The following is a 25,650-nucleotide window of genomic DNA, read 5'->3' on the forward strand; positions in this document are numbered from 1 at the left end:
GCATCGCCAAGGCGGCTATATTGTGGAACCTTCACTGATGCCCGTCGTCATAACGGCAGCGCTTTCCCAACGTGATTTGACCTCCATCGGATCAACGCTTTCCCCAACGTGGGCGGCGGTGGCTACTCACGCCTGTAATCCAGCACTGCAGAGGGAGCGAGGGTTGGTGGGTTACACTGTGGCGGAACAGCAAAGAGTGGAATAATCTTCATCTGTTCCAAATGTATGGGATACAGCGTTGCCCCCTCCAATGCGTGGGTTTACTCCGTGTGAGTTCCCAGTTTCCTCCCACACACACGAACGCTAACCGACTGAAAATATCATCATACGTACTCGACTCCACGGTGGTGGCCGATTGTGCAGCGTTGTGAAATACAATTTGCACGCATGACGTTAAAATTGTTCCTCTCAGTCCGCTTGTCCTGGTGAGGGTCACGGAGGTATCATGTTGAGTAGGGGGTCCAGATCTCCCTATCCCCTGGCGACAGACTCCAGTTCCACCTGGAGAATTCCCAGGTGTTCCCAGGCCAGCCGAGCGCCATAGTCCCGCCATTCTAGATTTGAAGTTTTCGTGACTGCAAGGATTCATACTCTTTGGTTTTTCGGTAAAGTCACGTAGGTAAAACATTAAAATAAATTAAATCACGACGTTTCGGGCGCAACACAAGCATCCTTCTTCAGGTGAGGACACCTTAGCGAAAGCCACCTCTGAGACCTCTGAGACACACTTAAGCGGTGTGCTTTTGCTAAGTTTTCCTCACCTGAAGAAGGATGCTTGTGTTGCGCCCGAAACGTCGTGATTTAATTTAGTTTAATTTTTTACCTACGTGACTTTACCGAAAAAAACAAAGAGTATAGTCCCGCCAGCGTGTTTTCAGACCATCCCTCTCCCTGCCGTACTGACATCGCACCCGCCCCTCACCCTTTGTCCTGCGGATGGTGGGCCCACAGGACCTTATTTAAAAACGCTAATTATTATTTTATATTATCAATGTGACTACTGTAATTGAAAAAAGTCATCTAAGAAACGGAAAATAATGCTGTAGCATCAACAGTTTCTCGACGTGAACAATCCGTCGCATAGGCACCAGCGCTGAGTATGATTATGCCCATTCTGCAGTGACTCAAAGACCATTTCCTTTCCCAGACAGATCACGTGGTGATTTCCCACCCATTTCTGCATATAAACCGCCACTAAAGCTATTCACCCCACGGAAGTGAAGAATATGCATCACGTATCCACTTCGTCGGACAATTATTACCCTTTTTTTGGGGTACTTTTCTCTGGAACTATTTTTCACCATTCCTCCAAATGTGATTAAAAAGCTGGTTGCTTAATCTTTTTCCCTGGACCGTTCCCTGGTAAAAAAAAAAAACTGCCAACCTATGTCCTTTTCCTAAATAACTCATTTTCTACTCTCTTAGCCTGGGCCCCCACTGTTTTTTTTCCTTGTTATGAAATGTAAAAATATGCACGTAATAAAAAAATCCCCGCACGGTAATATTGCGGTTTACTGCGGTTTACATCGGGGATGCGTTCCTGAAATGTGCGGCGACGAATGTCAAAACAACGTACAGCAAAGCAATTTACAGGGTAGGGTGGAGGCGAAGGCTGAGAGGCGACGGATACGAGAAAGGACCGATGATGCTGTCAGCGAAGTAAGTGTGGGTTTGAGGCGACGCGAATCAGTCAGTGGTGTGAGAAAGTAACGACGTATCAATAAAGTGACGACGCACCTCCGATTATCACGGTTGACTACACAAGGCGTGAAAAAAGTGCAACGTACACACATGCCTTAAAAATAAACATAAATACGCGGCGAGGCAATCCTATATTGGACTAAATGTTCAAAGACATTATTTTTTGGAAACACGGACGCCTTAAAGACCGCACGGAGTTTGTACAAAACCTGCCCATTGTTATGAACATTATGTAAAAATTGCACAAGCTAAAGTATAATAAAATGAACCATCACAGTTTTGAAATGAACAAGTTTTGGATGAATCCATACCAGTTTGGAGGGTTAGGGGGGAGTTGCGGTGTGGATATACCATTGGGCTTTCTCTTCCGTGGTTTCAGTGGCCCCAAAGGAGTCCACTGAATCTCTTTTGAGAATGCCTAGCAACTGGACCGTTATATTAAAACAAAAACTAAATTTTAAGAGGGAAAATCAGGATCCTATGAGAGTGCAAAAAAATATAAGGCCGAGGTGCACTTTCCGTTTTCGAGTAAAACAACACAATATATATTTGCCAAACAGTAATTTGATTCATCTTCTTGGTTCTTTCGGTAAAGTCACGTAGAAGGGAAGTAATAAAATAATAAAAATAAAACATAATAAAACAATTCTCACGACGTTTCGGCCACAACGAAAGCAGCCGTCCTCAGGTGTGGCCGAAACGTCGTGAGAATTGTTTTATTATGTTTTATTTGTATTATTTTATTACTTCCCTTCTACGTGACTTTACCGAAAGAACCAAGAAGATGAATCCCTGCAGTCACGAAAGCTTTAAATAGTAATTTGATTTCCTGTCAGTTTGGGGGTTTATGGGTGAAACTTTTAAAGCCAAGTGGGATTCTTGCTGTTTTACAACATTTAAAACTCCAGGCTACCACCATTAAATTGACCACACTTCTAACATTCAATCGAAGTTAGTAAACAATGACAATGTGACTGCAAGTGGGAGTTTGCAGTGATTGATGCCGGTTACTTTATTTCTGAAAGTTATTTATTTCTGCCTCTCTCCACTCTGTCATGTACTCTAGGGTGGACTGGAGAAGGCACACACAGCTTGTGCATTACTTGTCCACACATTCTCACGAGACAATGATGATGTCAATACATTGCTAAATTCAAGGGCTCACCATGCCGTGCCACTTAGAGGGGTTGTTTATCCATACTTCAGTACATTGTCAACACCAGTTGAATGGGGGGGGGATACGTATGAGAGGTTCAAATATCACTCACCACCGTTGTTAGCCATGGCCAGGAGCTTAGGTCACCGGGTTTGTAGCACAGTGTGTTAACCACTACACTACCGCTTTGCCCTCGGAATACCAAGTATGCTCTTCCTTCCGATGTAAGGAACCCACATATCGATTCAAGACTCGTTTCTTTAGAACGTCTCTGTGTTAAGTTTGTTGTTCTTCCCACGGCACCTCTGATTAGCACGGTTGGCTACGTACGGTGCGAAAGGAGCTCAACATACAATTAATGCATTTAGATATGCTCCAACATATTATTATTATTGACCCATTACAAAAAATAAGAGATCGAATCTGAAGGTGCAGCCTTGCAACTGCTGCTCTCACCTGGAGGGTCTCCGCAAGAGGAAGCTCAAGCGAGCACCTCTACAGTATGTGTTGGCCTACTCATCCATGCTGGTCGGGTGTCTTGGACAGAGGCTCGATTGCTCAAACATTGAACTCACCACACGAGACCTACCGATGGACCCCAAAAAAAGGATAATCAGGAAACGAAAAAACCTTTACATCGTTTAAAACATTGCCACTCTGGGAGATCGAACCACTGACCTGTGGATTGTAAAGACCAGGAAGCGAACCGTCACACCCCATCAAACTAGCACATATAGGGTACTCATTTTAAAATAAAACGGATGTGTGTTTTTAATTCGTTCACCCAGTTTTCAGAAAACGATACGCACGTTTGCCCCTCACTCTACGCGGTAGTAGATGCGTTCCAAACAAAGGGCGCACAAAGAGAAATCGCGAGCAGTGGGGCACACAGTCACCCAGCCCACAATGCACCGCACGAGAAAGCTGCCCTGTCAAGTAAACACGATGTCATCCCACGTCAGACCGCATAGCCCCCCGCCCCCCCCCCCCCCCACACGAGTGAATCTAAAGCATCTACGTAGCAAATTATGGGTAGCAATAGGTGAAGGCACACATACGCGAAATTGCACAAAACGAACCCGCATAGAGTGGGGGGGGGGGACGGTGTGGGGAAAAATCTTAAATTATTTTTAATCTCCCAAACTAATTCTGGCGATGCGGAGGTCATTCTGTGCAAGAAATGATGAGAGAACTAATTCGCCAGTTAATTTTCAGTGGAAATTAATCGCAGGTTCCGTGGTGATACAATGACCACTTAAAAAAAGACAACGTACACTATGAAAGTAAAAATATTCTTAAAACGATAAATTGCTTAGATATATATATGTTAAGTGATTGTATGCTATATATAGATAACATATTAAGTGATTATATGCGAATGGTTCCAAGAAATCGGTTAAGGTCCCAAGCGATGGCTCACAGCAGGACAGAATTCACACAGTGTTCTTGTTATGACTCACCCCGGCTGTGACTCATGTGTTGTTGGTCGCCGTTAGATAACTCAAGAGACGGTCTCAAAACCGCCGTGGCAAATGCTGTGTGCTAAAGTTGACTTGCGGAAAAAAATTAATGGCACAAAAATACCCAACACCAGGAAATTATTCATTACACGTGGTGGAAATAGCTTTTAAATGGTTTACGCATCTGTCACATCACCGCTGGATGTCCGTAGCTTACAAAGAATTGTTTGGACATATAAATTTCGATTTAAAGCTTTCGTGACTGCAGCGATTCATCTTCTTGGTTCTTTCGGTAAAGTCACGTAGAATGAAAATAAGACCTGGTCTTCACCTGAGGACGGCAGAATGCCTTGTGGCCGAAACGTCGTGAGAATTATTTTATTATGTTTTATTTTATTATTTCCATTCTACGTGACTTTACCGAAAGAACCAAGAAGATGTTTGGACATATGTCACCACCCTCGTCATTGCACGTTGATATTCTTAGGTTTTTTCGGTAAAGTCACGTAGGTAAAACATTAAAATTAATGAAAGTAAAATAAAATAAAAATCACGACGTTTCGGAGGCAACACAAGTCTCCGTCATCAGGTGGGACCGTCACAGCCAGATTTGATGCATCACTTGGTGCAGCAAACCTAAGAATATGAATCCTTGCAGTCACGAAAGCTTCAAATCTAGAATTGCACGTTGAAATGGGCAAGCCGTGGTCAAGAATCTAACTCGGGCAGTCAGGTTTACAATGCAGTGCGCGCTCACCACTGCACGACACCTTTCCCACACATTTCATTCTAATTTTGTATACCTTGAATCGTGTTATGCTATTGCGTGCGTGCCTGTGTGTGTGTGTGGGGAGCGGTGGTGTAACGGTTAGCGCGCTGCGCTACGGACCCGGTGACCCGAGTTCGATTCCCGCTCACGGCTAACACCGGTGACGATTATCTGAGCCGGTCCTGGGCCTCCCCCAGGTGCACTCAGACTCAAATGAGGACCTAGTGCGGTGTGTAAACATCGCCACTGGGGAGGCAAAGGCGGCCAGGCGTGGTATTAGCCACCCACCCTGTCGTGTGCCGTGCTGGCCTTCATAGGTGCTCGCTAACAGCACTTGCCCCTACCGCTACACTACCGCTCCCCTCCTATACACACACACAGACACATGCCTACCCGCATGCATGCATGTATTATTCGTAGTTTGCTGAATACTGCTGTGATGGAAACATAATGATGTGTCTGCAAATGCTATCACGGGAATACCGTGATGAATTCATTGTGTTGATCATCTTAAGATTGTAAGCAGGCATACATAAAACATCTATTATTAATGGATTGCTTATCACACAAATGTTTAATGCATGCATAATGTTAACACTACCATGTCGGCACATCATTTTCTCATCAATGTATCGACGGACACTTTGAAAACGTATTCATTACTCATCGGATCCACACCGCATTAATTAGCTACAACGATATCCTTTTAGTGCGTTATCTATTCATAAACTCCAACGCCTGCAATACAATATACAAAGATTAAAAAAAAACATGTTCTATTGAAGTGTACTATGTATGGCGTTATCTAAAGAAAACACACAAGCCCTTTTCCCAATTGGAAATGCTCAAGCTAAATAATTTTCAACAATTGCGTGGGTGGTACCGCAGGAACCAACGGTGATGCTAAAATCAGCTGTGACGCTGCTTCGCTCCTACAGGACCAAATGGCCGCATCTTTTAATGGGTCACGTGGGGAAACCAAGAGAATCTTGTCGCCCCCCCCCCACCCCCTCGTCATTCTCAGCCGTAATCAATCCTATGCTCTATGGATGTCCCCGCAAGCCATCACCGCCACCCGTCACGATCTTGCGAGGCAGCAATCCAACCGAGCACGCACACGAGAGATGATTCCGTCGCTCTGTCTGCACGACGGCAGATATACCGTCATCGTGGGCGCGTTCTTGGCTACCATGCCGTCATTATTCTCAACTGTCGGTTGTCACCCCAAACCAGTGACGTGTCCCTGCCCAAGCCCACTTATTTTTCTTACCAGTCAGAATGACGTCTCGAATGTGAAGATTCTCTCATCGTTAATTGCTCTCTCGTTATCCCTCTAATTCCAAGCGTGCACATCACCGCTGTTTTAATGCGCAATTCTCAGTTTTTAGGTCCATTTTGCTCATCAACACGGATGTTTCTGATCAGCATGTCATGTAGTACGAATTGATATTGGAAGGAAATAATGTTAAATCTCATTTTGAAATAGACGAGGGTGAAGACCGTCCAGGGATGCGAGCCTGAATATAGCCAGCTGCAGCGACGTGCGTGCAAAGGGCGCTGGCCTGCTCAAATACTCTCGCATTTGTGACACGTGCCGTGATCAATATCTCCAACTAGCTTCCCTCGAGCCATATGGCACAATTAATTGGCGGCTAGCATTTGTAGATTTCGCCTCCCGGGAGTCCAACACATACGGCTCGCCTCGTGAGTGTGAGGTCAGATCAAAGCGCAACAGCTTTACATCTCGGGAGAAGGTACGTACTCATTCCCGCCTCCGCGGCACTCCCGACGCGTAGAATTTCGACTTTGAAAATTGTCGCGAGAATACATCGCCGCTTTTCATTTTATGTACACCAATTTTTGTCGCACGAAAACTATCGTAGTTAGGATTCCTTTTGAAGCTTGGCTAGAACCTGTCTGTGAAAGAGCGGCCACATCGCAACATCTCTGTAATGTGGTCTACGGGTACGATTTTAATATTTCATCTCGGCGTTATAGAAATTGTAGGTGACGGGGTTAAAACCAAAACAGCACTGACTGGAAAATGTAATCTTGTCAATATTCTGCTACCCACAGGCAGGTGTATATATATATAAAAAATGCTGACTAGGTTTGTGTCAACTGAGCAGAATATGGAATAAAATGTTCAATGTATTCACAGTACGTGGCTTTATAAAAAAAACTTAAGTTAAATGCATATATTTTTTAACAATTATTCATTCTTAGCTTTTTTCCCCCTCTTTACTTTGTGCAAATGTCTAAAAATCAAGTAATTTATTGCACGCCCGCATATCCTGGAAATACATCATGGCAATCAATTAACTCCAAAGGACCACTGCAGATAATGACATTTTGCCATCGAGTCACGAGAAAATAACCTGGCGCCGCTTTGGAGGAAATTAATTAAGGGCACTGATTCCCAGTGAACCAGCCGTAAATAATATTCGCACCACTTGATGTACGTCTGCTTGCTTTGCCGCCAAACAGCCCCCCCCCAACCACCCCCGCTGCGCGAGCCGCGTGATCTCGCGTGAGAAACCGCTAACGGTAGACGCGTCCTCCGGTAGCAATGAATCAACCTGCCCAGGCGGAGGCTTGCCGATACTTCTGCGACGGCCTCGATCCCGCCGCCCCCCCCCCCACGTCCCCCCCATTACCCCCCCCACCACCTTCCCACCGCAGATGAACTGCCGCCCGTCGAACCGAATTGATGGGCTAAAATACTGACTTCCACAAGGGCCGTTCGCGGATACCCTGGGCCTGCCGGACGACGATATAATTCGGAAAAAATTTCACTGCAGGCTGGAGTTTGGGTAGAGTTATGAATTTTCTTTTGCAGAATATTTTTTTTCCGCAGCAAAACAGAATACACATTTGCCATTGCGCCTTTGAAGGGGAACTGCCATCGCTACGAAAGCCCATGCACAAGCACCAGCACCAAACATCAGTTACGATGACGAGAGAGATAAGGTAAAGCTCCCGATTATCTGCTCGGAGGCTCTATGTAAAGACAGTCATATGGCGCCAAGCTGCCCGTCATGTTTGGGCTATGCGTTGTTAAATAGGCACCGATCTCTAAGGTACCGAGCGATCCGAGTGAGAAAGCTTAGGATTAATTAACAAACACTACTTTTCCACAGCGAACAATTAGTTTTGTGATTTGTAATTGAAAGACAAAGCTAATCGGCAGGTACTTTCTGTGCAGTAGATTTCACGATGTAATCGTAAAACAATACGGCATTCGAAACTATATCGCATTAATTTTCCCATTATCAAATAAAATGCCTGCATTGTGCAACTTTCCCTGATGAGGGCATTACGAATAAATTGTCTTTTCAAATACTCATAACGCACTAAGACAGCTGGTGTTATCATGCAAAACAAATTTGTGCCAACGTTAAACCACTATACTTTTGGAAATGTAATGATAACATGTTTTTTTGGTTCGAATTTGAAAAGGGTTTAACTCAAGCAGGACTAAATTTAGATTTAAAGCTTTGATTACAATTGTTATTATTTTATTATTTCCCTTCTACGTGACTTTACAGAAAGAACCAAGAATATCAAGCAGGACTGTTGCATTCCTGGGCATATCCCACAATGCACTGCAAACGAGGGCCACGGCATTACACGGAGAATTCCCAAAGGGGTTGAACCAAGCCACAGGCCAAAATGAACCTTCACTGTGGAATCACAAAAACAAATGGGGCATGCACGCCTGCCTTAATTGCAGCTCAAGATGCACCGGGCTCCATGCACTGAAGAAATAAACAAACGCACAATCGTATGCACGCTTGCGAACGCAACAGCAAGAGTAACGTCACTAGGCTAGGTGCACTTTGAGGGTACGTCAAGTGTTGTCGGCTCGCTGGCAGGAGGTCACGGGATAAATCCAGGTGCAATGGGTGAAATGAATGAGATGACAGGAGGGTGGCTGTGTACGCTATATGGTGCATACGCTCATGCACAAACACATGTGCGTACACCGCACAGAGTGGAAAAAAAAAATAACAGTCTGCTTAATCGGCGACTATCAGTATAATATTAGTGAATATTTATGCTTTCAATGTAAAACCATATTGTATTTTCTGTGGTACCAGATAGAAAATGCCACAATGCATTGAGATGGAATATGATAAACATTGTGCGATAGAAACTACACTGCCACTAGCATTTAGCGCCGTGTCAACCCATTGCTAAATGACGTCCTCCCCAAGCCCTGTTAATCATGGGGGTTGTTTGACCATTTTGACCATTGTGGTCAGGATAGGTGAGGGGAGGGGGAGGAGGACAGGACCACGTTTAAATATCACTTGCAACGGATGCAGTCGCTAAAAGCAGTACCTTTGTGCTGCATGTAATATTAAATTGAATAGAAAATAACACGTTGAAAATCATAATTAGGCTGTGCGTAGTTTGCGCATGATTTCCATGTTGTCTTATAAATCCAACAATGGGGCGTTTCTCATCCATTCCGTCAAGAAGCGACTCCGGCCCTTTGAGTGATCTATTCTCAAACACAAGGGTTTTCTCTGGCCACCCCAGTTTACTCTAACAAGTAAAAACGCAATATTAAAAAAAATCTAAATAACGAGTCAATTCGTGCAGAGGCGACCAAAACGTTCGGGGTGCATGAACCACTACTAACGGTTAGCAAAGAGGAGGTTGGAAGTTCCAATTGTTTGTCCACATCACTCGTAGACGAGAGGGATTTTACAAACAACGCCCTGCAGCGCCCGGTCAAAGGGACGAGGTAGAGAGGTTGGCCAAGTACCTGCTGGACAAGAAGATCAGCGGCCGACGTTCTGCTGATCGCAAAAGAGGTAGAGGGCGTTTATTGGCAAAGCGTCACTGGTGACCCTACGACCCTCAGCATGAAGGGATGACGATGATGACGATGATGATAATGGAGGCATAAATCTTAATTTTGGAGCTTTCGTGACTGCAGGAATTATTCTTTGGTTCTTTCGTTAAGTCACGTCTAAAGATAAAATAATAAATTAAATAATAGCATATTACGACGTTTCGATTGCAACACAAGCAATCATCATCAGGCATAAAAGAAATAGCAACAAAATCTAACTAGAAAACTATAGACAGACATACAAGCAGACAGACATCACAAGGACACACAAAGAGAGAACACATATCGGCACAAAGAGATAGGTCGTTTCTGTGACGGTGCCTTAAATATAAGGGGCATAAATGTAGACTTTTACTTATGTTCAGAAGGCAGGCTTCTGTTACAAAAAGTACATTCGGGAAAATGTCTATCAAACTGAAATTAATTTGGCTTTATTTGATAGTGTGCTCGTAACTTGAATTGCATTGATCCCTGAGAGAGAAAAAAAAAACATGTACAACACAAACTTAACTACATGCTTTAATAAAGGACATCGTCCCAAATTAGATACGAGTCTTGTTTCCATAAGAATTATTGTCCAGCGCACAGAAAAGGCCCACAACTTTAAGATGACTCGGGGCCACGCTTTCTAAACATTCTAAGGAAGGAAAATTGCACCTGGGAAATAAGAAGTGCAATTCATTTTTAAATTGCCAAGAGTCTGGTTAAAAATTCGTGGCAATGTTCTGCAGTAGAAAGTCTATAAAGCAGGCTAATAACCATAGAAATAAATCAATGAATGGTAGTTTTGGCAACAACCTGACTTTGGGTCGAATTCATTCTTCGTAAACAAATAAAAAATGAGAGAGCCGTGATTAACAGTCAAACAATTACCACTTATATTTTCAAACGGCGTACAATAAACACAATTATTCACATTCTGCTTTTGTTTTAAATAACGAGGTTGGTGAGCGCACGAAGACGGTCGTGCGCTCTCTCCAACACGAACACTAAACAACAGCGGGGGGGGCGGGGGGGGAGGAAATGAGCCCTACTCTCAGCATGAAACGACATTTTTCTTGTGGTTTTGTAAATGAGACCCACCGCACAGGACAAAAAGGTGTTGTTCATTAAGTTGCACTGCGCCATCAATCTGCACCGTGTGTGGTGGAACGACGGCAAGAAGTGCACAAAGTCAGCCCGCTTCGACGCTCGCCAACTCTTGGCACCGCCGGGGGAACCACGGTCCACTGGCTCTGTCCACGTGGCGGATTGCAGCAAAGTGGATCGGGGGATAGAGCAGACTTTGGGGGCAGGGGCCCAACAGAACGGTCGGTCGAGTTTCTACAAAAATCACTCCTACCGCTCAGACGGCAAACATTTTTGGCAACGGAGCGCGGCGACGCAACCGTGCGGGGGGCGCATTTCGCCCGATCGTTTGCCGAGGTCCACGGTTCGTGGCCCAACGGCCGCCCTGGTTAATACTGCCGGGTGTATTGACAAAAAAATATATATGGGGTGACCGCTTCACGGAGGACGTCGAAAAAAGCGATCCCGGTGACGTTATGCGAAAAAAGGGCTCGGCGTCACGGTGCGAATTTGCCAACTTGAAAAGACAACCCACAAATGACTCACTTGGGTAAAACCCACGCGGCAGCATCTCTCCCGACTAGTAGACTACACCCAACGGTGAAAATCAGCATCTTCGTGAGAGCATTGTGCTAGAAGAATGGCACATATATCAAATAAAATAAGTATTATTCTGCTCCTGTGTGCAGCGAGGGTTTGTAGGCATATGCGGTGCTATTCATGAGAACCCCCCCCCCCCCACCTACATCACATCAACTCTGGCGCAATAGAGCAGAAACCACCGTCACAAAATTATGACTGCCTGTAAATGGATGCGCCGCGGTGGAGAGAGGAAATTCCATCATTGGCGGATTCATCCCTTCACTGGTGAATCTGCCTGCCACTGTCTGAGCTGTTCTGCACAGCTGACAATTTCATATGGACGCGAGCCCACAATATACGTAGAATCACGCAGGCACCCAGAATCACATCTATAAACCTACACAGTGCGTATACGTACGTGTTCATGCGAGTGTGTGTTCAGAGCAGTGTGACATTTTGCGAACAAAAAAATCAGCGACGAAATCCTACGTCAACTGAAGCGTATTGCATTTTAGTCGACGTTAACTATTTTATTTGGCCAGCGGACAAACCTGGTGAAGCGTGGCGATGACTACGACTGCCCACAAAAGACAAAGAGCGAGGCTTTGACGAGATGAAATTAACGAGTCTGAACGGAGATGCACATTTTGATATTGTAGTCACGTTTTTGTCGACAGCAGTCCACCGAGGAAGACCAAAACAATAATAATTGGACAGAAATTTTTAATAATTAAGAGATTACTTCGACCGGCAGTCGGCAACCAAAAATATAACAAGAAGAGCCATTTTTTTCGAATTTGGCAAAGAAAAAATAAATCAATATTTCAAGAGCCGCAATGCATGACTTGGCCTGTGACCATCATTTTAACGAAACTAAGTGTCGACGACATGAAAACACTGGTTCAAAATGTTGAAACCCGATTGGCCAGTTACACGCGTGGGCGGGAAGTGCGTCACGACGTCATGAGGTGGCGGTCGAATTCCCTCGCCTCGTCTCTCGCACGGCAACAATTCTCCGCGGCTTAAAGTTTCCCCCCGGAACTTTCCACCCCGGTGCAATCTTCCAGAGGTATTTACGTGGTGCCTCTTCAAAACAATCCTTGACGGCGATGCGGCTGAAGGCCGAACAGAATGGGCCCTGCTTTTGTGTCACGACCCCATTCGCAACAATTGGGATTAAACTGGAGCGATAAAACAAAAACGATAAAAGAATAAAACCCACGGCAGTGATAAAGCATTGTGCGCATAAATACATCATGATACAAAAAAGTTATAAAACATTAAAACTGTTTGTCATGGGAGTTCATAATGTGATTTCATGCATTTTTGTTTCTTTTCTTTTGCCAATTTAACTCGTGCAATGTGCTGAGGCACTGTTTGGCAATTAATTTTTTTGGAAGCGTACCCAATACGCAGGACCGGGGCAGACGGAAAAGACGTTGACACAATTTCATAGTTGAAAGCGTTAAAAGCCGTCTCTAGACACTGGGGCTTATGATGTGCATTAGGAAGTGCTCCACATTCTACTCTGAAGCAAAGACCCACGAGAAAAAGACAAAACACTTTCTATGCCTTCATAAATTGAGCCAGCCATGTTCCTCAAGAGTACTAATGAGATAAACAGCACTGCTTTCATCCCTCTCAGTCGCTCCGGTGTAAATCCTACCAATTAAAAAACCAAAACAGAAAGGCTTTTTTTTTATTACAAATTTGAAAATGCCAGTTATTTCTGAATAAATGAATACTTTACTCATCTCCACATTAAAAATGCAGTGCCACGAGACCAGTGCACTGCTGCGCATTGTTAAATGCCAGACAAGCCACCGAGGTTCAATTCTCATTCGAAACAACAATACACTGACCAGCTTTGACTCTGTGCAGTGGAGTCGTCTGCGGTCATTGCTAAATGGCCGTCGCCAACAGACGCTCATTTTTTTTCATGAAACAAACGCATTATAATCGTCCAGCGGCTTGAAAGGGTCACCTCATTAGCGATGAAAATGCCAGCGATTTCTCGTAGGGCGGGAACGTAATTGACAGTCGAGTCAATGGTTTAACCCTCCGACTGCCCAGGCACACTCACCGAACCACTAAACACGTGCGAACGCGGACGCTAAAACGATAAATTCATTAAATACGGCGCTTTCCACAATGAGCATTGGCTCACGGACAATTTTTCCGGAGTGCGATCATCGCGTTGGCAGCCTAACTTACGTCCAGGGCAATGGCGGCCAATGAAAAGAGCGGATTTTGCTGCAAACGCGATTGCCACTGAACATCAGGGGTGGCACGGATTGGCGTCACCTTGCGCACCATATTTGTTTCCGAGCCTTCCACAAAATGCGACGTCGAGATCGGAGCATCAGCCAGAAATGTACAGCGCAGTAACATTTCTCGGGTCGCGGCTTCGTGTCCGTGATAATAGTGTCGTGGTGGAATTCATTACCTTCAAGAATAAAAAATGCCAAATTATCAAAATGCCCTGAAGGACACAACCTTAGAGCTCGTATTTTTTTCTGGGAGCATGGGCTTTACTGATTGTGCAATGCGGTGGACATTGTCTCGTGTGTTAATGGCTTTTAGGCTTGTTGCTGATTTCGTTGAAGGCTATTTGTAAACAAAAGATAATGACGGCCCGCGGACGGTGTAGGGGACACACGCTCCCCCATGCTTCTCTCGCCCGGGCGAGAGTGAGCACGCGTCACTGCCGACGGCTTCGCTGCTCGCAGACATCCGCCCGTCCCCTGAGCACCCAACGGGCTCTGCTGCTTAGCTCACGACCTCGAATGAGATCGGGGGTTCACTCAGGGTGAAGCGATCACGGACACATCCCTGTACACAACACCGAACCCGACACGCAACACCGTACGTCAATTTACCGCAGCTCAATGAAGTTGACCAAATATCGATAGGGGGACCAGGCACAAAACCACGTGCGGCGCCTCCACCTCATCTAAACCAGTGACATCATTTATGGTCAAATGATCCGGCGGTGGGTTTGACCACGCGTTTATAATATGAATTAATTCAATGATGGTTCATCGTTGAGTTTTGGGGGAGGCCATGCGATGAGCTGGCCAATTTTGTCACGTTAAGAATTCATTAAGGCCAAATAAATTAATTCTCATGTGTACAAAGGGGTTTAAAGCCCCAATCATTATTGCTTCGGCTCAACCGGTAAGTTGAAGAGCAATCCTCACAACCAATTTGATGCAGCATTTGTTTCAATAATCAAACTCTGGATCGGTTTCAAACTTGTTGGAGAAAAAATGCAGCTGGATTACCAGAAAAAAGGGTGATTCCGTAACTCCATTTTCAGCAAGTCCATTCGTGCATTGGCTGCGGTGGAGTAAAAGGTGGGTAACCCCGTCTTTCGCCATGGAAGAACGGACAAAAGCAAAGCCCTCGGCTTGCGTGAGCTCTATGGGCAGGCACCGCGTCGTGCAGCTGAACAAACAAATACAGCTGCCCTCTTCCTAATCAAATCAAGGCGCAGTGCAACCATATCATCTCATGGCGACATTGCCTACAATGAGCTGCATCCGATTTCCACAAGGGACCTCTTTCCTTTTCCGAAATGTTCCGGCGACCCGTAGCCACATTTGACTCACACCAGAGTTCACCCTTTTTAATTTCTCAGCACTCGCACGCGAGTTTCAAAAACTAAGAGCTTCATACATATGCACGTACGTTGAACGTCTTTCGCATCGTGCATAGCCAACCGCCGCTAATCGGAGGCGCTTAGGAGTTCAACGCCCTGATAGGCAACACGAATTCTAATGCAGCAAAACGTGCGCACGCGCACTCCAAATTTAGCTTGCAAGTGCATGTGACGAGCAGAGAAGAAATAAGTATATCACTTAGTATGCAGGGCCAACGCATACATTTCCCTTTGCTGTGAGAATTCTACCATTTCAAGTCGTTTGCGTGCCACGCTTTCATGATGCCTTAGCATTGCTTCGTTCTTTTTGGGTGTAAGGTTAATCCATGAAAAGTGGGATTAATCTCAGGCTCGCACAGAGATACCACCATAGTACTTAACCAGGGGGCTCATCTTCACATGGAAAAGTTCCACTTGAAATCGTGGTGTTAATAATAATACTCATTACTTTTTTGAAAAAAAGCTCTTCTCTTCTCGTGGCGTTGCAGGAGATGGATCGACGTTTGAAATTATGGTCACTATCACTCGTAATCACAGCGCAGTGTCTAAAAAAAATGTGCAACGTAGTTTTTGTACCAGCTGGCAGCGTTAACCAGATTGTTGTCTGCGAGCCTTCGACGTTTTCGATTAGCATTCAACTCACATACCCACGCGAGCAGATCGGCCGATTGAATCATTTGGAGGTTTAGCTTTTCTTATTATTTAAATTTAGCATCAGCCTTCAATCCAGCCCAATTATGTTTTGGCTTGCACTGGCAGATCAAAAGTAACAATAACAGCTCTGTAACAATTTTACGGCTTACAATCGATCAAAAGTGTGGGTGGGCGTGCACATAACACTGGTCAACAAAAAAAACATTTTTTTCTGGCCTAGACTTTTGCAGCTGGTTTAGACTAATTTCAGGGTGCTGATTCCAAATCTGATCTCACATTTGCTCTATCACATCTCATTTTATGCTATCGGCATACCCCATTTTCATTGATTTTACCCGAAATTAACTCTGTCACTTATGATTGCAAGTTGTTGCGAGTCAGTGACTGCTTTAGTGTTAAAATGTGGTGCTGTATTTTTAGGATAGTGTGTTTACAATATTTTATGTAGATATCCACATTTGTTTAATATTTTTCTTCTGCAGTTTTTATTGAAAATGCAATATTTGATAAACCTGATGTGATAGACAAAAACTGATGCTAGATTTGGAATCAGCACCCCGAAATTACATTAAAACCGTTGGAATACCTTATGCCAGAAAAAGTGTGTTGACCAGTGTAATGAGTGTGGTTTGTTTTTAAAGTACGACCATAGAAGGACAGCTGTATATTATACACTATAATTTTTATTTTATTTTACTGGGTAAGGCCCACAGCTCTTTTTCAGAAGACAATTGGCCACAAATGATAGCCCAACGAGATGGCTTATCATCTGGAAAGTGATAGCAGCCAAATATTCTAAAAACGCACGATTCTAAATGTGGAGAGAAAAACCGGAGGACCCGGAGAAAAATGGAGAGAGAGAGAGACACGCAAACTACAAATGTACAGCGCCAGTCAGGGTTGGGATGGAAACCCACGACCTCCTGTATACCAGGCGAGGTTGTTAACATCTCGCCACTGTACACAACTCTCTTTTCCTCAAATGCACGACATTCATTTCCACCTGAACCAACGCCTCGACCACGAATTGACCGCAATCTCCCACAACGCTTTCTGCCATATTTTGCTCAAACGCTGCCGCATGAACAAAATCGAACTCGGGTGGAGGAGTACACATGTACGTTGAACTTCTTTCGCACCCTACATAGCCAACCGTGGTAATCGGAGGTGCGGGTGAAGAACAACACGTGTGAAAGGATCATCATCCTTACTCTTTGTTTTATTCGTTAAAGTCATGTAGGTAAAAAAATCAATTAAAATGAAAACAAATAAATTAAATCACGACGTTTCAGAGGCAACACAAGCTTCCGTCTTCAGGTGGAACCGTCACCTCAAAACCCTTGTAACATACCTGGCCCAGTATCACTTGATACAGTAATTTTGCTGTGACGGTGCCACCTGAAGACGGAAGCTTGTGTTGCCTCCGAAACGTGTGATTTAATTTATTTGTTTTCATTTTAATTTATTTATTTTCACCTACGTGACTTGACCGAAAAAAACCAAAGAGTATGGATCCTTGCAGTCACGAAAACTTCAAATCTAGAAAAAAATAATCTAGAAAGGATCATCATCACCATCCACAGGCAGATAGCCCGTAGGTGTCTACTGAACATTTCATATTTTTTTTGAGAGGTTAGTAAGCGGTTAGCTCGTGTTACTTTCATTCCATTCATCCCCACATTGTTTACTCAAAATTGGCATCGCCGAGGTTGAACTTATGCTGGTCATCTCTAAACATTTCGACCCATAACCTCTTTAAAGCCTCTGATCGCGACATATGGATATTTTTTTTATTTTATTGTAACCCACGTGATTTAGTGGTCTCATCAAAACCCTTGCAACATACCCGGCACAGTATCACTAAAACAGATGAATGAGGGGGGAAAAAACCTACTGCACAATTTAAGGTTTCATTGTCAGTTGTGGACTGCTGTTTGCTCCAGAGCATGATTGAATTTGTCGACCAAGATTGTGCTGTTTAAAATAATCCAAAGCAATCCCTGTGGATTAACATTGATCAATAATCCATTCATTATCTTTGACACTCCATGAGCACTGTGTCACACAGTCAAAAAATAAACAATTGCATTTGAAACGCACAATCACCTACGCATTTATTTGTCTATTTGTGCATCACTTCTTCATTCTGTACAAAGAAAACTGTTTTTTTGCAAAATAAGCAATCCATCTTGCTCTGAAATGAATTAAAAACAGGAAAGGTGACGACAAAAACAGAGCAAAGGCTAAAAAATAAGGAAAATATCGTGGCGAGATACAAGTCGCAGTCAGAGACGCAGCGAGAGACGCAGCGAGAGAAAAATAAACACGGGGATTGGAGGACACACGGGGGATTAGAGACACCTTATTGATGGTTAAGAAACGTCAGTGATCTTGGAGGGACAATGGATGGCAACTGATGGACAAGACCGGTAAAGGATTGCTAGGCCAAAGGAACACACGCGCAAGAGGACCACTGCCACAGAGGTGGAGCGATGACGACTGCTCTTTTGCAGGAGATGGATTGTGGCATTGCAGCGATGGTGTCATTATGGGAAGGCCTTTAACCAGCAGGGAAGAGATCGTGTCTGATGATGCTACAGACTGGAAGACGTTGTTTTACAACGCGGTAGATGTGTTCCTGAAGAGTGCCGTGTTAAGGTGAAAAAAAAACGCGTGAAGCGAAAACAATTTCCCCGTAAGAAACAATTTAACGATAAAGTTTGGGAACTCAGATAAGATGCAATGTAAGATGACAAAGAACTGTGATGAGGGTACGCAGCGTACTGTATCATTCCGCGTACTGTATCGCTGTACCGCTCAGCTAAGTAATTTGCCGCTCAGAAACTGCGTTACAACGGTGAGCGTCCCGCGTCATAACGGTGCGCGTTATGCGTTCGGCGAAAAGTGTTCTCGAATGTAAAAACCGCGTAATAGCGAAAACATGTTGTGTGGATTGCGTGTTAAGTGAGGACCAACCCTATTTTTTTATATTGAAAAACAGGCAAGAATTTTTGTTAATGCCGATTGTACCAGCAGGGTGTTTAACCACTCAAACTGGGCACAGGTAAGTCGGCATCTTCCTCGCTGAACTAAGATAAGTCGGCATCTTACTCCCTGAACTAAGATAAGTCGGCATCTTACTCGCTGAACTAAGATAAGTCGGCATCTTACTCGCTGAACTAAAATAAGTCGGCATCTTACTCGCTGAACTAAGATAAAGTCACGTAGAAGGGAAGTAATAAAATAATAAAAATAAAACATAATTAAATAATGTTTTATTTTTATTATTTTATTACTTCCCTTCTACGTGACTTTACCGAAAGAACCAAGAAGATGAATCCCTGCAGTCACGAAAGCTTTAAATCGAAATTGAACTAAGATAAGTCGGCATCTCACTCGCTGAACTATCTCTCTCGCAGTACTTGCCGGTGGGTGTCTCGCACATCACGGCGGAATCCCTACACAGTCCACCGGCTCGATCACCAAATAACCAGCTTACAGATATCCACCGCCTCTCGCGTTGGTTGCCACCTCCGAGGTACAATAGAAACCAGGACATGTCACGGGAAAAATAACGGCTCACAACACCGGAAGAGGGGAGGAACTGCAAGCAAATGCATTGCCGTGGTGCATTATCACGCAGTTGACGATGGGAAAAAAAAGGCCGCTTCCTCAATAAGAGATCGATCCTGGAAAAACCCAGGACAGGCGACAAGCTCAGTCACCGTGCCTGGCTAGGCCTTAACACCAACACTGAAAGAGAACCCTTCCTTAAAGAACTGCAACATCTTTGCTTTTCCCATGATCACTACCAATCCAGTTTTCCCAGGCTTATATATATAAAATAATGTGTGTGTGGAGTTATCAGCAACTGGGACTGGTGTCATCAAACTCTGTGCACTTGTGAACTCTTTCAGATTGAAAAGACAACATTCATTTTTCGCTTGTCATCTTCGGGGATTGAACTCTGGCCTCCTCAAGGCTAACCGGCTCAGTGCCCCGACACGGTGCATTTAGCAACTTGAGCCTCGCTGAGTTTCACTTCTACCGAGTCACTTCCAAAACCATCGTGATGAGACGCCGCACGCGTGGCTAACGATGGCCCACATCCTTGCAGCAAGAATAAGACATTAATGCCGATGTGCGTGAGCAATCGGGGCAGCAGCCTTGGCCTATGAAATGTGATGAACTGTGCAGAGTGCTGTGGGGTTTTTTCAAATTGAGTATCGCAAGTCGGTAAATGAAAAAAACGATTAACAAAAACCCAACCATAGATAACCTTTAGGCGAGACCATAACACCTGCATTTATTTAATCTGTCGTTTACATTGATCAGGTTCAATGAATTACTCAAATTAAAATACAGATGTGACGTTAACGGTAGACGGAGGTTGTACGTCTTCTGCTCGTGTACATTAACAGTGATTGTTGAATTTTCGGTGGTGGGAAGAAAAAAAAGCAACCGATACAAAAAAAATCCCCCTACGTTTGGGAAGCTAAATAAATAGAACTCTTCCACATTCATGCTGTCAAATCTGTGATGTCCTGAAAGCTAATGCAATGCATGCTAAATAGACAGCGTTACCACCTGTGCAATCTGCAATGGTGTGAGCGCCTATCTAAGTCATCTCTCTCTAATAAGGTGTGGCCGACTGCTGCATGTCTATAATTGCACACCGGCCCGAGCAGAGTTTAGCATCTTTGAATATACTCTTAGTTTTTTCGGTAAAGTCACGTAGGTAAAAAATGAAATTAAAATTAATAAAAATAAAATAATAAAAATCACGACGTTTCGGAGGCAACACAAGTCTCCGTCATCAGGTGAGACCGTCACAGCCAGATTTGCTGTATCAAGTGAGGCAGCGATTCCAAGATGCAAGTTCTTAAATACAAGTTAAGGGGGAGGAGAGGGGGGGGGAGCTTATCAGAATGTGGTAGCCAATGAATGGAACGTATTGGGAGGGGGGGGCGGGGCTATTTTATTTTTATTAATTTTAATTTCATTTTTTTACCTACGTGACTTTACCGAAAAAACTAAGAGTATGAATCCTTGCAGTCACGAAAGCTTCAAATCTAGAATCTTTGAATATGCATGGTGTGTCCGATCCACAGTGACGCGTGGCCACCATTAAGGGCCACTGTGTAAATGAGACGGTGTGCATTTCAAAGTGGCCAGAAATGTATCTAAAAACTCTTTCCAATATGCATACGTGGCCAAAAAAATAAAACGTATTTTTTTTTTTGGGTGTATGTGTGAGGGGCGTGGCCATGTACAGATGGCGGCGCTGACTCTGAGGAGGGCGGCAGGCAACTCTTTAGGCAGAAGTGAAAATAAACAGCACCTATTGGGTGCTGGTGTTGTCGCTGATGGGATAAGACACGAGGCAGCTTTGTTTAAAAAAAATTTTAGCCACGCATTTTCTCGCCCATAACATCCTTCCACGGAGCTGTTGAGTTTCAAACATGTCGCTGTAGTTATTGTTTGGGGGGGAGGTGGGGGTAAAGGGGAGTTAGTGGTAATGCATTGCACTATCAATTTGCCAACCTAAGTTCAATTCCTGGCCACAGTTATTGTTGGTGGCAAACGATATCTAAACTGCTCCTGCCCCCTAAGTGCTACCCGTGGCCCCCATTCATAATTGCCCTCCCAGATGTCACCTATTAGATATTTTCTCCTCTTAAGGCAGAGTGTTACTGACGAACGCGTTGCATTTTATGCTGCACGCGCTTGGGCAGCAACTGGCAATCAGGCATCGCCACCAGATATAATTTGTTTCGTTCATGAAATGGGACAACCGTGTGAGAAAACTGTTTGTGGAATTCGAGAGGTTTCCTGACAAAAAACCCACACATAACGCTCAAAGCTCTGCCCAGATGAATTCAAGAAGCTATCGTTGGCCCAGCATCTACTGACCGCCCACCTTGCCATCTCCCATATGCATAACAACCGGGATTGACACTGCTTGGCTTCTGAGATCTGAAGGAATTGGGTGCACCAATTCGGTCAACTTTGAGCATTACAATGTCAACATCCATAATAGAGGTCTTTTTTTTGGGTTAGATCGCATAACTATATAAATGTGTCATTAAACCCACCACCACCCGACACGGCCAACTAGTAAGGGTTGTCACGTAAACAGAACGTGGCAATTGGTCACTAGTACAGCACGCCGGTGTGTTGGAGAGCCACAACATTTACAACATTGCTGCGCAGATCCTAACGTGTTTATTTTATGCGTAAATGTATTGCATCGTAATAATGTTACATAATTTTTAAGTGGGCAATTGAGAAAATCTAAATAAGTTTTCTTGTGTTTTTCAACGTATATATATTTTTTAAGTTGCATTATATTTAAGATGTGTTTTATCATTCTCCTCGTTCCACTGCGATACAACGGATAGGAAAATCCAATGGGTCCTTTAAGTCTCTGCACCTAACAGGCACCGTTCCAGGTCTTGTATAGTGAAATGCAGGAGCGTATGAAAACAAACGAAAAACAAAACTGTCCGTGGTCCCAAACAAAATGCACTTAAAGGAGTGAATAACCCGACAAAATCTGGCTTTAAGTGGCTGCTCATTTTCCATTATACTCGTTTACATGAACATGCCAATCTCTCCCTTTAACGCAGCTGTTGTGCGTGTGTGCAGCGACGGGACTCCTTTCCATCTCTTACCCTCGGGTGACACCCACCTCAAACCTAGAAAAACCCTCTTGTTGCAGCAGCCCTTTCTTGTTCAGCAGTTCTACTGCTGTATCTGTCCACCTGATGACGATTGCTTGTTTTGCAATCGAATTGTCGTGACTTTTTTTTGTTCTACTGACATGACTTTACCGAAAGAATGGCTGTTTTTATCGCAGTGCATTGCCCCCGGTAAACCCTCTAATATATATTTTTTCCCTCGGCTATGATAGATAAAAACACAAGGGTGAAATGAAAGATGGACACGGAGGTTTGGCTAATGAGACTGGTAAACAATTACAAGTGAGGGCTCTATGGGTGAGAAACGGGGCGGGTGGCCATTTATATTCCAGCGCAGAGCAGCTTTCCACAGTTCTAGATTTATCCACAATTACTGCAACACTTATTTCCATGTCTGAATTGCAAAAGACCTAGGACACCACAAAAGGGCCTCGAAATGCATGCAAACAAAGCCATCATTTCACATGCAAGAGATGTACTGTCACGGAACATCGGCCTGTGATTCATTCAAAGTGCAGGATACTGCCCCAAAGCATGTGCAGCAATTCCTCAGTCAGCAATGACTGTAGTGATGGCACTGGAAGGAGCAACACGTGGCAGAGAGAATGAAAAATGTCGCGTACATCAACACCGTGAAGCACCAGCCCACCCGCACCGTGGTTGCACCGCCACACCGAGGATCACAACGCTTCCATTTCCGCCACTTCCTTCGCACTGATCCACTGGGAAAAAAATTCATCCAATCGTCCCTCTTTCCTTCAAGCCCTCACGCTAACCTTGCTCGTTTCAAGCAACGCGTTTCAAGCAACGCGTTCGCTCTCATCTTTTACAACTCTAACGGCGCCGTTTGTTGCTCGACGCTTGGATGTTTTATCAGGCCTTCAGGGGTCTGTGCTGAGCAACTGTGATTTTTAAAAAAATTGCTCTTAACAACCTCCAGCACCACTCACTGCACTCGCTGTATGCAAAATAAAAACACTTTACCAGTCTGCATGGCACTTGCACGGGCCACCAAGACCACCTACCTACATTGCGGCGTGTACAATTATGTGTGTTGAACTTCTAATCGCACCGTACGTAGCCAACCGTGCTAATCGGAGGTGCCCAATAGTGGGGGAAGGGGGGGGGGAAATTACTGTCGGAGCAGTGGAGTGGTGGGTGAGAGAGGCACCGCACCTGGTTTGAGTATCTCATGCTGATGTTGCGCCGATCCTCAATGGCAACAAAGCGATGCACGGGGTCCAGCTCGTACGGGCTCAGCAGCCTCTCGACTGGGAACACGGGGGGGGGGAGATGGGAACAGAACACGGCACACGTGAGACGCGGCGCGACCGACGTCCGACATGGGACAAGGCCGAGAAATGTCGCGCGGGACACAAGGACACGGGGCACACGCGCACAACGAAAGATACACGACGACGGGATACAGGACGCCGAGACGCATGGTGTGGGGGATGGGAGGCTATGCAGCAGGGAATAACGATGGACGGATCGATTGATTGATTGATATTGATTGTTATTCTCAGGACGCGTGTATTGAATCGGATGTGTAATAATCGAGGTGTGCGTTTCAAATGGTATCTGCTGCAGGCAAGGGGGTTCGCATCGCCCCTTGCTACCATTCAACGTGATGTAAAATAAGAAATCGCGAGAGCCTGAATCAGACACAAATCGTTCATCGCCAGGTAGGGTGAATCGTTCCGCACGTTGGACAACAAAGGGCATAAGAAGCAGGGACGATGCGCATTGTGTAGCACATGAAGGACACACAAGCAAGCATGTCTACTGTTTTACTTATCCTGTACAAAATTTCGCCACGGGAGGTAAATCCTTCGATGAATTAAAAGCCATAAGCCGGTGTTTGTGAAAGCTGTGATATGGAAATGGTCAGACCGTGTCGGTCAAAGAACCTATTTGACGACGGTTCAATTATTCACGTAATTAACAAGAGATGGAATTACCTTTTCTATGGGAGAGGCTCAAGGGTGTGTTCACTATGTTCCGTGTCCAGTTAAAGGTTGTTCTTTTGTTAAATACCTATGGGGTGGTTAAATCAAACCTTTTTTCCTCAATAGAAAAATGAGAACTGTTGTTTACTTTGTACGTTTTAATTGATAAATACTTACAAGTACAATATACAAAAAGTTAGCCATTCTAATAATGTAATTAAAATGGTTATCAAACAATGTTCTTCGTCTAAAATGCTTAGGGCTTTAATGAGTTTTGGAATTTTTAATGCATTTGGTTTAAATAATTAAATTGCTGATTTCAAGAATGTAACGAGATAAATTGTAAATGTCACTAATTTTACCCATAATTAAATGTAATGAAGTCTTGACTTAAGTGATTAAATTAAAAACTTTGGTAATTTATCTGCTGAAAATATTAACTTGTTGACAAGGAGGCTATTTGTTGTAGTTTATTTAGATTAGTTTCCTTTATCATATAGCATCTCGGCGCTGTAAGACAAAGATTACCCATAATGCCTTTAAATAATGTTGCTGCAAGTTGTGTTCCCGAGCACCTATGAAGGCCGCGACGACACACGAGGGGGTGGGTGCCCAGCACCACGCCCGGCCGCCTTTGTCTCCCCAGTGGCGATATTAACACACCACACCAGGTACACATTTAAGGCTGAGTCGACCTAGGGGAGGCCCAGGACCGGTTCAGAAAATCGTCACCGGTGTTGGCCGTGAGCGGGAATCGAACCCGGGTCGCCGTGTTCGTAGCACAGCACGTATAGACACACGCGCGCTCACACACACACACGTACACACACAATCACACACAATTTAAATGTTCTTCCTTGAGCTTTGCAGACTGTTTGCAAAAGTGCGGTTTAGCGAGCCCCTTCTCGGGCTGGTAAAGCCTGTTGAGCAGTGGGAGGGGCCGCGGCACAACGCCTCGCTGCCCTCGTCTTCCCATTGGTCGTGTGTTCTTAACCACACCACAACAACGACCAGGTACTGATTTTAGGCGAAGCAGACCTAGGCTGAGCACACTCGTTATGTGTTATGCGGCGGAGCATTATGGG

General features: G+C 44.5%; 1 protein-coding gene across 3 annotated transcripts in view; it reads right to left on the reverse strand.

Annotated features, from left to right (window-relative positions):
- The window catches only part of PHKB (phosphorylase kinase regulatory subunit beta), a 196,015-nt gene that overhangs the window by 67,178 nt on the left and 103,187 nt on the right, over positions 1-25,650 (reverse strand). For all 3 annotated transcript variants that reach the window (XM_078868562.1, XM_078868560.1, XM_078868561.1), the window contains one exon: positions 23,793-23,887. In XM_078868562.1, the coding sequence (XP_078724688.1) occupies positions 23,793-23,887 (95 nt within the window). The remainder of the gene's footprint in view (positions 1-23,792; positions 23,888-25,650) is intronic.

This window comes from Lampetra fluviatilis, chromosome 26, assembly GCF_964198595.1.
Source record: "Lampetra fluviatilis chromosome 26, kcLamFluv1.1, whole genome shotgun sequence".
NCBI classification, from domain to species: domain Eukaryota; kingdom Metazoa; phylum Chordata; class Hyperoartia; order Petromyzontiformes; family Petromyzontidae; genus Lampetra; species Lampetra fluviatilis.